Genomic DNA, 13275 nt, shown 5'->3' on the forward strand with positions numbered 1-13275 from the left:
ATTTTATATTCAGTTTTCCCTCCAGGTTTCTTGAAGGTTTTATGTGTTTGTGGTTTAAATTTGCTGCCGTGGTCATCAAGCGAGGACATTTCTCTATGACTGGGAAGGCAAGACAAAGAAAATCCAGGGAAATGGATTAGTGGTTGAAAAACAGCAGCAATATAGCTGAAAAAGAGGAAGAAGAGAAGAAGCAGAAACAAACAAAATCTGCTCAGTATCAGGTTGTTGTCTCACACACCGATAAGCTCAGTCGCACCGAGATTTTTCTCTTTTTGCACGCTGGTCAGGGAGAACTGCGCTGAAAAAGTATTTCAAAGGGGGGGAACATTATTGAAAAAAGTTTGAGAATGAGGTGATTAACTGAAAGTATCTCACCAGATTTTGTGGAATTCAGTTTACCTGGCTTCAAAGTACAATTTAAAAAAGGTTTTCCAAAACTTTGTGGGGATTTAAAATAACCCACCCTAAACGAAGGTTTACATTATCATTTCAAAATTTCTGTGCCTGAACAAGTGCTAATAAAAGCAGTACAATCGCCTTTGAAATGTGGCAAATTGCGATTAAAACTAACACACAAAACATACATCTTCAATTCCTACAGATAAATTATCATTAACAGTAACATTAAGCATTAGAAATACACAGATGGTTATAAACCAGAATGTTTATTACTAACAAAATGCCAAATACACTAGCTGAGGAGACTCCAGAGGGCCTGGATCTCGCTTGAAAGAAACATTAAACTTCAAAAATGGTGATTTTCTAAGACCAATGGCACTTTACGAACACAAATTAAAGTCAGCACAGAAACTAAAACAATCCGCTTGTTACTTCATATTTTCTTCTTAATGATGCATTGAAATAACAGGATCTGTTCTCCCCCCAACAATATGCGCGTAAGATCGAGGCGCTGATATTAAAAACCCGTTTTTCCCGTTACATCCCACACATCCGCACAAGTTAAGAAAATGACACATCCCTGATTATTTCAACGCATCCTGGGAGAGGGAAGTCTATGAGCTGCTGTGGCTACAAGCAAGGATGGACACCATCTTCATTTCTAAAGGAATTTTCAGTCAAGAGAAATTAAAATCCCCTGCTGTTACAGTGGATCCCACACTTGGAGAAAAAAAAAAAAAAATTAAAAAAAAAAAAAGGTAGGTAACCACCAATCTGACATCCTGGGGGATGTAAAGAAGCACAATTATTCCATTAGCCAGAGAACTTTTGAAGCTGTGAAGCAATTTACATTCTTCAAACGATGTATCATTGGATTGTGTAGCTACAAAACATCAAGAGAAACCAATATCCACGTTAACTTTGACATTATTGTATTTTTTCCTGTTAACTGGCTTGCTGGGTAGTAGTGCATCTTGCAGTACCCCTCAGGTCCAAGTACGTCCTGAAGTCCCATAAACCAGGAAGCTGAAACTCAATCCTATACTCATCTAGTCATGAATTCTTTTTTTCTACTTGCTTTTCTTTTGTTTAAACCTGTGACCCCAGAGTCTGGAAGCACCAGAACCAAAAAAAAAAAAAAAAAAAAAAATTACTGAAAACTGTTTTATTTTTCAAAAAAGCCCCTTTACAGTGTCAAGGTTTCTCCTGTAAAGCCAGCAAACATGTAAAATACAACCCTTACAATACATTAGAATCAAAACAGGTACCAAAAAGTACAGTAAAAATTACACTTCCATTGCTGGAAATGTGGAGGGGAGAAAAAAAAAAATCACTAACAGAAAAAAACAAAACAAAAAAACCCTAAAAGCAATGGGATTAAAAAAACAAAAACAAAACAAAAAAAAAAAAAACATGGAAAAGTTACATTTTATTCTGATGTTTCTGTACAAATGGTCTTCTGTCATAAAAGAGGTCAAGTCAAGCCCAGTGTGTCCGTTCCTCCGGCGGTCACTCACACTGGATCACTGAGTCCTGAGGGGGGGAAAAAAGAGGAAGAAATGGTGAAGCTCCCAGCAGGAAAATCTGATGTTCTTTAGTTGAACATGGAATTACATCTCCCTTTGTCAGAAGCCATGCAGTACAAGGCTCTGAGTTTTGAAAGCGTTACAACCACCTACCTGCAAGTTCTTACCAAGTGTGCTTTATATCACAAGTTTCTATAAAATTATGTGATAGTGTATACAGCTTCAGAGCTACTGTGAGGTTTATTTTCTCACTTTGACAGAACCAGGCTAACGACTCCCACAGACTTCAAGTCTATGCTGTGAAAATGGCATCCAACATTCTTGTCTCAGTCGGGGAAGTTAGAAAAAGGATTTTTTTTCTCAAAAGTAGTATTCTTTTGAGGCCCGAGTGAACTGGGCACAAAGTGGGCAGTTTGCTGATCTCTCTCTCTCTCTCTGATCTGCTCTCCTTCTCTTTGGCTGGATGACCTGTCATGTTGCAGTGCACAGGTTCACAAGCACACCCTGTGCGAAGCATATTATTGGATCCGCTTTGTGTGCCTCACATGACACTAATACTGTATTATTCTACAGTTCAGTATCCCTGAAAGTACAGTTTTACCATTACAGATGTGAGACAGCATTTTCCCAAGGGTTTATGAAAATGTGCCTGGAAAATATCACAATTTGATATTTTGACAATATTGGGCACGCCTCAATCATGTTCGGCTCTGTACAAGTGTAACTGATCCTACAACTACTTCAGCAAGACTGTTCTTCTCCTAAATGAATGAAGTGGATCTGCAGCAAACACACATTAATAAAATAAATGGTCTGGATTGACAGACTCAACTACACTACAAAAATGCAAGGAAATACCTGGCACTGGACAGCATGCTATAATCAATTATTTTGGCACCTCCCACTGAATTAACTAACACACAAAGCATCTGCATAAAGCATATTTCAACCACCAAAACTAATTTGGCTGCTCATATTTTTATTTTAACTTATTTACATCAGTCACTCAGATGGGCTCTCACTGGTGCCTTCATCATGCACTTTATACCTCATTCAGTGGCTGGGTAATCCATCTAAAATGTTTCACCTATTTCAAGTGGATTACAAAAACTCTCGCTCTCTATATAAAAAAAAAGACAAATGAACGTAGGTTTCCATCAACTATGCTATGTTAATTATCCAGGAAAACTACAAGTTTATTTAGAGCCTCAAATCATAACTTAAGAGTGCACATTAAAACATGTTGATGAAACACTTAATGCAGCTACTTGAGTCTTTTTGCTACTCCATCATCATCGTCATCTGTTCATTTGTGTCTTTGGTACATTTAGCAAAATGTATTTTGTTGCATTTTGCTCATTTCATTTTCCCTGGGGGATTAATGAAGCACTAAATCTATCTGCTGATGTCTTCAACCTCATCCCCCACTGGTGGTGGTATTTACAGTTGTAAATGTGAGGCAGTACCTTGCACTACAATGTGATCAGTATGGCCTGTAGTTCTGGTGACCACCCCGTCTTGGAGTTTTCCCATAGCTGGCGTTGCCTTGGTCTGCTGAGGAAATATATACAAAACAAGTTCAGTTAGCTCAGACTCTCAGCATGTGTTACGTACACACTTGGGGCCAGATGTATAACTGTTCCCACAAAGCCAGAAACTTGCAGACACCTTTTTATCACATTTATAAAGCGCTGCGTACGCATGCTTCTACTTGAGTCTTTGGGCAATTGCTGGCAAGTGCACGAGCCTCATACATGCTCTCACAATCTGCCATAAATGTAGGGTGACACACCCTTAATTAGCTCATTTCCAGATAAATACCTGTTGCTGCTCATTAACTGATCACACGTGCTTCCAAATAAATCCACCTATTAGTCACATCCGTACAGTGTGTGGCACAGTGCAACACACACTCACTAATGAATACATTAAAAAAAACAAAGGCTTGTACAAAAATCATACACCAACAATGAAATTAGATATTAGAGACACTGAAATAATTCAGTCACAATATCAGTTTCAGTTTAAAAAAAAAAAAAAAAAAAAAAAAAATCCTGCTGATTCTGTCGAGTGCAGCTGAACGGTCAGAGCTGACTGACCAAATGCAAACGACCACATTTCCCCAATAAATAGCCCGGGCATTTAATAGGCAAAATCAACTTGGACCCCAGGCATTTAAAAGAACCAGGCGGCTATTCGCTGCAGGCCTTTATTTATTTTTACACAGAGCTGCACCAGGCCATTATTGTGATGACAGTTACAATTGTCCAACATATTTTTTAGTACAAAAATACTGTAAGGCATAAGGTAAACATATCTGTACATACAAACATAGTGCAAACCGTCAAATTGGCGCGCTCTGACACTTCCGTTTTCTGTCAAAGTAAGAATTAGTTGGTCGATTTAAGATTACGGTACACCCATTTTTTCTAGCGTTAGCTAGCGCTCTTATTTTGACAGAAAACGGAAGTGCAGCACAGTTATTGTGCGGCTAACTGTTTACTGCTGCAAAATAAGGTAAATAGCCTTATTTTGTGTTACCTCAATATAATGCAAATAATCGCCCCAGCGGTTATTCGGGTGGGCGTTTAATACGCAAAATGGGTGCAGACCCCAGGCGTTTATAAGAACCAAGCAGCTATTTGCGGCCTGGCGATTAATTGGTGAAATACGGTAAGTATGAAGTGGCTGTTTACTGGATAAAAACAGACTGTCTGCTTTTTTTTTTTTTATTCCTCATGTGCTCATCTGTAATTTCTGGCACACAGAGCAGAAACAGTGGAAGAACCCCCACCCACCTGCACATTAAAAAACATTCAATTTTAACTTCAGGTTCAAATTCAATTCATCCACAGCTGAGAACCTGAGTCTCTCAAACCTGGGTTAATTAAATAATCTGAGCCTGAACAGACATGATCGGGTCAAGCCTAACAGGTTTTAGGTTAAGAATTACAAACTCTAGTGTTCAGTAGGGCTGGGTTAAAAAAAAAAAAAAAAAAAAAAAAAAAAATCAATTTAATCAATTTTAATCAATTTCCCTTTAAATGGTTCGATATAGATTCATAAAATCCAAAAATCGATCTTTTAATTTAACTTTTTTTTCTTCTTTGGACGTATGGTGCAGAGAAGCAGCCTGTGGCATCAACCCAGCAAGTCATGTGATCAGCATTTGGCGCTGCATTTCATGGCACAAGATCTTGTTACATGGCTACATGGCAAACAACATGGCTAGAGCGAGTACACCACTGAAGGCACCGCCAGAGAGTTTAAAAACTGATGTCTGGATGTATTTCGGATTTAACAAGCACGAGGAAAACAACGAGTTGGACAAAAAATAAGCGATATATAAGATATGCAACGGGAAGGTAAAATACTGTGGAGATCCGACGAATTTACCATTAACACACACACACATATACACACACATAGGCAGTGACACTTATACAAAAAAGTATTTATGGAACCAATTTATTTTATCAGTTTACCCACCCATGAGCAAAAGAGATAATTTCAGTCACTGATTATATGAAAACACGACCACTTGCCCCGATCCTTCCAACACACAGCTCATACCCTCCCACCCCAGTGTTGGTACTCACTGTAGTCATATCCACCGTATCCCCCACCGTATCCTCCTTGGTAGTCATAGTTATAGTTGTAGCCGCCATATCCATAGCCACCATACGGCGGCCAGTAACCCTGGTTGTAGCCCGAGTTCCAGGACTGGCTCTGGCCTGAAACACACAAAGTCAGTCTGCTAGAATGACCCCTGGACAAAGCTGTCAGTCCCTCGTAACCATTTCAGTTACACAGTCTCAATACAGAAACTTCAGCACAACTTCATTAAAATGGATGTTGTCTAGGACAGACCTCTATACAAATCTATGTTAATCAAAAGACAAAGCTGAGAAAAGAGCAGATCCTTCTTACCTCCACGGCCCCTGCCCCCTCGGGCTCCTCCGTAACCTGTCCGTCCTGCTCCATACTGCTGCTGCTGGTACACTTCCTTGGGTTGGGCGATCTTAAGCTCACACTGCGATGAACACACACACACACACACACACACACACACACACACACACAAAGTCTAAATCGAGAACTTTCCTTGCCCCCTTGTTTCCAACATTCAGTCTGGCAAAATCCCAATTTTAACACTTGACTCAAATTGTGTTCCTCTGATTGACACTTCAATCGACTGGCGTGGGATCAGAACATGTGGTGTTCCAGTTATAGGATGGGACACCAATGACCCACTGTTGCTCTGTGGAGGCAGTAGAAACCTGTTTTGTGTGTACCTTGCTGCCCTCAACAGTGTGGAACTTCTTCTCCAGACACTTCTTGACGCTGGCCTCATCTTTGTATGTGATGAAGATGAAACCCCTCCTCTTCTTTGACTTGGGGTCGATTGGAAGCTCAATGGTTTCGATCTAAAAAGGGGAAAAGGGGAGACGTCTTTAAGTTTTATCAGTTTTATATTTGCTAAGCAGGATTTTTTTTAAACTAATGTTACAGCATGTGATACAAACTGCTTCCTGTAGACGGTCTGGACCAGCTGACTCCTGGTTTAAAGCTGTGAATTTATTCTAAGCACCATAACCATAATAACTCAATGGTATAATTTATTCTGGGCTCAACAATAAGCGAATTTCCATTGTTTTAATGTACTGGCAGTGTACTGAATAAACACCTAAGGCCAGACAAAAATAATTTCTGGGTTCCGGTTCCCGACTGAGTGTCCCATTTACCCCCCGAGTCAGGTTATTTTATTGGCCTCTGTGTAAAAATAAAATAAAAAAATAAAATAAAGGCACTATGCGACCGAGTGTGACCTTGTTGGCAATGGCCAAAAGTTAAGCAGGGCTTTTAGTTTGATCTATGTTGCACTCGCCTTATTTGTGATGTTCTCGCATAACGTCGGAAAATAACTTCATGGAATCACGCGCCACGGACAGCACTGGCTGGAAAGAATGGACTTCCGCACGGTGTGTGTGTGTGTGTGTGTGGTTTGTCCTCGCAAACCACCAGCGAAAATAATCCGACTACAAGAGAAAACCTTTGCAGATGTAGTGAAAGAGGTGAAACAGTGCCATTGTAGATTTGCAATGGCACTGTTTCACCCCCCCCACCGTGGAGCTTGGCTCTATGGCGGTGGGCGTGATGGGTGTATTTGACTTCAGGTACCTAGCGCTGCGATGTGAGCCAGAGACACCTCCCTCTGCTAGTAATAACGCTGCTCCATCCATTGAAAAGGTGGTAACATATGCAAATATTGAATTAATTATATTTAAAAAGCAATCCATGCATCGCTTCCGAAAATAAAAAAAAGAATAAAATCCCTACCTACCCATCATTCCCATGAATAAATAATAACCAACCCCCCCCCCATCCTTAAAATGCTAAAAAAAATAATAATAATAAAATAAATTCCCTACCTATTCATGCCCTTAAATGACAAGGAACCGGAACCCAAGGTATTTTTTTGTTTGGCCTAACATGTTTGTTAGGTATTTACTCAGTACAGCAGTCAAATAAACACAGCCAATACATAAAATTTCAGACACAAACTTTTCATGCTGTAAAATGTGAATACAACTTAATTTTCACTGTATGTGCGATGACTGCAGTGAGAGGGAAACCTAAGCTTATAAAAATGGGATTAATTTAAACTGCTCCACTATTTAAAACTGAAACTGACTTTAGGGGACTTATTTGATGAACTGGAGACTGTGGACATGTCTCTGGATGCCTGGCAGGAGTGTTGGTGTAACTGACCTCTCCAAAGGCTCCAAAGTATTCCCTGATGGTGTCCTCCGATGCCTCGGGGTTCAACCCCCCGACAAAGATCTTCTTGACGGGCTCCTTCTTCATGGCCATGGCCCTCTTCGGATCAATCTGACGGCCGTCCAGTCTGTGTTCCTTCTGCTCGAGCACCTACACACACAAAAAAAAAAAAACATTCGATATCGCTGTACAGCAGCACTCCATTCCAAATAATAGATAACACTTTTCCGCACCAATTGATGTTACTTGAATTCATTTGCATACTAAGAAAATCATGGGAAATATGAAATCAAGGGTAACGTATACATCCACATGGAAACCACAATCTCATTAATCCTAAAAAAAAAAAAAAAAAAAAACCTGCCCAAAACGGGGATGTGTTTTTTGCATCCACACAAATGCAAAGACATCCATCTTGACGATGTGAATGTATGCCAAGAATGACTGCAGCGGTTTGCTTACGGCATTAGCGACAAATGCAAATGTGGTCCAAAAAGGGGTCTAACAGTTCAGTAAACCCAGGGGTTGGTTTGTATACTGTGGTTATGTCACAAATTTTGTTTCATTTGTTTTGTAAATTAGTGAGGGGAAAAAAAACTACCATTCCAAAAAAAATACCTTTCGTCTGCTTGAGTTTACATTTAACAGTTTTATTCTCACTGTCCAAACAACAGAAGTTAAATGCTGTTTTTTGCGCTCTGAAAAACTTTTCAAACGTTGCGTTTTTAGTGCCCAAAAGGTTGCATAAAAAAAAAAAAAAAAAAAAAGACAAAGCTTTCCTTGGCTCATCAATATTGAGTATTCAACAGCACTGGGCTAAAAGATTAACATTATTTCATGAGCCAAACATCTTCCAGACAGTGTCGTATATAAAAGTCAGTGAAACATACTGAGCAGCTGGAATCAAAATCTTCAGAACAAACACTGGGACTTTCATGCCGCAGCGCAACACTGAGCTGACTCACCTTGTCTACACTGGCAGCATCTTTGAAGAGAACGAAGCCGAAGCCTCGGGAACGGCCTGTGTTCGAGTCCATCTTGATGGTGCAGTCTGACACCTCACCAAACTTGGTGAAGTAGTCCTTCAGGTCTTTTTTACTCGTGTCCCAGCTGAGGCCACCCACAAACATCTTCCTGCATAGACCAGACAGAGGGGCACAGGGCACCTCAAGACTCAGTTCTTCAAAAGAAACACTTCTTGGCCCACAGTTGTACACGAAAAAAACATCTTCAATTTCCAATGGCCTTCTGTTTATTAAAAATAATGAATAAACCTACCTTTTCTGCCTAGCACTAATCTCTTCATCATCCTTGATCTTTCTAGGCTCACAGGAACATCTGCTCCATCTACTCTTACTTCTGAACCTCCATCTCCTTATTACTGGCTGCTTCTAATGTTGCTGGTATGGTTAAAGACTCGAGCTGCTTGTAACAATTTAAAACCTGAAAAACTCACTTTATTATCACTATTTTTTAAAGATTGCACCATCAAAAATATCTAATAATGCTTAAAAATAAAGGGACCATTTGGTCCGTTTTAATTCAGTAGCAATAACCCGTTTTTTTTTTTTTAAGTCACACAATATTCTTTTTTGTACTCATGGAACACTGTCTCTTTTTAGTTTGCTTGTTCTTTCATTTTCACTTCACAACATGGAGACACTACACCCATGGAGTGCCAGTGACACGTTTTACAAGCGTATATACTTAGATATGTGTGTGGATATGTGTATGTATATATTTATGTGTGCATGCACATATAGTAGTAGTGATAATGATCGTGATGTTAATGACAATTACTGTTATCATTGTGACTGCATGTATGTATGTGTATGCATTTACATATGTGTGAATGTGTATGTGTTCATATGTATATATGCATAACCTTTTTCGGCTTTTTATGTTGAATAAAATAAAACATTTGATCCAAAAAAAAAAAAAAAAACTACTGTACTATATATTGTATCGGCACCAGAGTACCACAATTACCCATTACACTGTGGACACATTTATTATTGTTATTAGGATAACATTATTATTATCATTATTACCATCATTATCATATTTATGATTATAAGATTTACTTTTTCTCTGGGGAAGGCCATTTCTTTAAGGCAGTATTTGAACCAAAATGGAACTTTAGAAATGTCTCTGTACTCAATACTGTAGTGAACAAAAGAAAAATATTTCAACTTCAGTAAACTGCACCAGGTTTTTGTATGTAATGTGGGTAATGTCTCTAGTACTAAATGAACTCCGAAAATGTCACTTTGCAATCATATTTAAAGACCGGATTTTAAAAATGACTGTATTTTAACATCAATTTAATGCTTGGTGAATAAAAGCAAACAGCTACAACAGTTTGATAAGTTCAGAAAACTGGACCCTTGCACTGTAATGCAGTCTTTAAAACGAGGAAAAGACAACACTAATGCCTAAATTCCAACAAACAAAAACAAAAAACAGACAATATCTCGTCACAATGGATATAACAGATATACTTCCCAGCCCTGGTAATGTAGCCTATATTAGTGCGTCTGGCCCCAGTGGAAATTGAACCCTGAAAGTGTTGGCGCTTTGCCCCAAAGCCGCCCTGCCCCTCACCCGGCATCATCTTCTCCTTTGCTGGCGTTGATCTTGCCGCCATCTCCGCCATTGTCCTGTGATTCCTCAGCAGCAACAGCCTCCTGCTCGGCTCCGTTCTGCTCCTCCTCTCCTCCCTCGTTGCCATTCTCCTCTGAAGTCTCCATGAACTGGTTCTCAGCGTCTGCCATGCTGACGGTCGGCTCTTCAAGAGACTGAGGTGGGATGAGAGAAAAACCCAAACATTATAGGCTTTCATGAAAACTGTTCAGTGCAGCAGCAAAATGTAAGAACAGGGCAAAGAAAATGTGACACTCAAATAAAATATATGTAAAGTGCAGAGAGCATAAATAAATGATTGATTTTGCAACTTCAAAAAGTTTTAATTATTTGACCTGTGACTATATCCACAAACACAAGCTAAATTAGTTGAGAATGCTCAAAAAAACCCCAAAACAAATACAGCGCTTTATCATGAATTCTAGTATCCAACGCATTATGTATACATATTACATACAGCATGTTTCAATTTTACACTTAAAGTTATACTTCATTTGGGCGTGTTCTCATTGTGAATATTTTTAGCTATTCTCATTTCACTATGATGTGTTCTATCAAAGCAGCAAAATAAAAAAAAATTCCCACATTTTAAAGAGAATGTTCTTTGCACATTTGAGCAGTCCTTTCATATTTATACCCCCATACTGGACCAACGTCTTCATTTCTTTGTTGTATTCAACCATCATTTTGCTACTGTAATGACCACGGGCCTAAAGAGCTAATATTCAACTTTAAGCAGAACTCAATCTGCAAAGCTGTAGCATTCATATAATGCTGTAAAATAGCATTTAAAGGGGAGGTAAATGTGAGGTACTTGAGTTACAGTGCAGATATGATATGCTTATCTCCCAATTTTAATAAAATCATACTAGGGCACTGATTTGAAAGGTATTGTGCTGCATTTTTTTTTTACTATTAATTTGTGTTAATAAAGTGGGTGTCAAGTTTCATGAGGCTGTGATTCTCCTAAAGGTCACTATAGGTCAAGTCTAAAAAATAAATAAATAAATAAATGAATAAAAAATATCTCACTACAGAGAAATGGCTGCTATGGGATCTAACATCATCACACGTGAATTGAATGTGGCTCACTGAATCCATAAGTATCTCAGCTTCCAATTGATGCAACACCAAGAGTGTGTAGGCCCCAGTCTGCACAAACACCATTTAACAGGCCACAAGAACACATTTGGACTGCGGGGTTTGTGGCCCAAACTGCATGGGATTAGCAGAAGGTGGGCATGTCTGCAAAGGGGAGAGTCGTTGCTGCGCAGAGAGATCTGGAGGTCAGAGGTCAAGGGACCCCGCTGACAATAGGCATGCCAATTTTTTCCCTCGCTGAAATTCAGCCGAACTTAGGAGTGACATTTAGCCCGCTAACCGACAACATAACATGGCATCCTTGGTACCAACAGTTATTGGGGGGTATCTCTTTACTTCAAATCAATTCGAAATTTAAAAAAAAAAAAAAAATCCTGAAAAAACAATACTTAAGTGAATCATTTTCCCCAGCCATAATATTTAATATACAATAATATCCCATTTAAGTTTTCCTTTGTTGTATTAAACGAGCATTCACTGCTGCAATTACCAAGTTCCATCACAGCAACTCAGATTCAGTCTTAAACATGACAACTTGGTTTGTAAAGCTGTAACTGTAATACAATAACATTAAAACTGAGTTAAACGCGCCGTATTCAGGTTTCCAATGGACTGATATTAGTTAAAATCTCACTCCATTTCATCCAGATGAGCTCCATGCTGCCGTCGCATGGTTGCAGTTATCTAGTCTATATATTTTGAGACTCACACCTCAAGACATCGTAAATCCTCTCTCCAGAATACATCCAGCAGTCAGCACCAAATATTCCAATTAATTTCCAGCTTTAAGAGCTGGCTGACTTGTGAGCCAAACATAAACAGGGAAAACTGGAAATTTAAACAAAGACCTGCAACCAGAAAGTCCTCAAGTGATTCAAAAACTATTGCTAGAATCGTTACAAGTGTATGTGTGTGTATGTTTTCAGATGAGCATAATACCGAGTGTTACATAATATGATGTAACGTTTTAAAAGCGAAGAGACAACGGCGTGCACGGGGGGTTTAGTCTCCATGTTGGAGCATTCAAGTCGACCGCGCTTTACACCGTGAAGTTACCGCTCACCGCAGGATGCAGGCCCGGTTAGCGCTAGCTTAGCCTCGGCTCGACCGGGGATCGCATCTCGACGCCGAGATTCGACTTCAGAGAGAAATTGAATAGCATTTCTATTTAAAAGACACGATTATGATCAGATTCAACAAAAACAAACATAGCCTTTAACTTCCAACTTTACCACGCTGCAACCAATTCACTGAAACCGCTATTCGTTATCTTAGCACCGCTTTGTAGCTAGCATAATCACAACAGACAGCGGGCTAACTGTTAGATTTACTGTCGGCAAAACAACACGAAAATAAAGAAGGTGATGTAAAACATAATGAAATGAATAACCGAGTACCGCAGATCTTCCTGGCGAACATTTCAGCATAGAGATGAAAACAAGAAACATGTGCTTACTTTGAGGGAATTCAGGAGACAGCGACTCGATGGCCAAAATGGACACTCTCCAAATTCGCCGCTAACTCGTGGCAAAATATATACGACCGGATGTGACCGAGAAGTCGAGGACGTAGTACCAAGAAGGGCTGTGATTGGACAGTGGGTCCCGTTCCTCGATGAAGGAGGTACTCTATTGGATCAAAGCAAACACAAGACAAGTTCTTCCTTCTTCCGGTCCCTAATGCATTTGTGCTACTTTGATCGCAGTTATATCACATGGATTTTTAAATTAATGTGTCACTATATACATTTTTAATTGATGCGATAATACATAATATGAAATACGCCTATATCGACAATGGCTATATACGTTTTGTTTATTAAATT

General features: G+C 39.3%; 1 protein-coding gene across 2 annotated transcripts; it reads right to left on the minus strand.

The window, feature by feature from the left end:
* Nucleotides 1–649: 649 nt before the first annotated feature.
* Nucleotides 650–13058, minus strand: LOC115371975 (heterogeneous nuclear ribonucleoprotein A/B-like). 2 transcript variants are annotated; one of them, XM_030069645.1, is made up of 9 exons: nucleotides 12907–13058; nucleotides 10311–10504; nucleotides 8672–8840; nucleotides 7698–7856; nucleotides 6221–6352; nucleotides 5856–5958; nucleotides 5525–5659; nucleotides 3392–3476; nucleotides 650–1932 (listed from the first exon to the last, which is right to left on the minus strand). In XM_030069645.1, the coding sequence occupies exons 2-8, from the start codon at nucleotides 10478–10480 to the stop codon at nucleotides 3409–3411; spliced, it is 936 nt and encodes a 311-aa protein (XP_029925505.1). In that variant the 5' UTR covers nucleotides 10481–10504; nucleotides 12907–13058; the 3' UTR covers nucleotides 650–1932; nucleotides 3392–3408. The 2 variants fall into 2 exon arrangements, with proteins under 2 accessions (XP_029925505.1, XP_029925504.1); XM_030069644.1 differs by having other exon boundaries at nucleotides 3392–3479.
* Between the last annotated feature and the right edge of the window lie 217 nt (nucleotides 13059–13275).

Source organism: Myripristis murdjan, chromosome 14, assembly GCF_902150065.1.
Source record: "Myripristis murdjan chromosome 14, fMyrMur1.1, whole genome shotgun sequence".
NCBI classification, from domain to species: Eukaryota; Metazoa; Chordata; class Actinopteri; order Holocentriformes; family Holocentridae; genus Myripristis; species Myripristis murdjan.

What these genes read in the sequence shown, in the direction of transcription:
- LOC115371975 (XM_030069644.1), bottom strand. Translation starts at nt 10,480, where the DNA reads ATGGCAGACGCTGAGAACCAGTTCATGGAGACTTCAGAGGAGAATGGC. An exon ending in AAAGGAGAAGATGATGCCGG is followed by an intron (nt 8,841 to 10,310) that starts GTGAGGGGCAGG and finishes TGGTCTATGCAG; the next exon opens with GAAGATGTTTGTGGGTGGCC. An exon ending in AGGGGGCAGGGGCCGTGGAG is followed by an intron (nt 5,660 to 5,855) that starts GTAAGAAGGATC and finishes TGTGTGTTTCAG; the next exon opens with GCCAGAGCCAGTCCTGGAAC.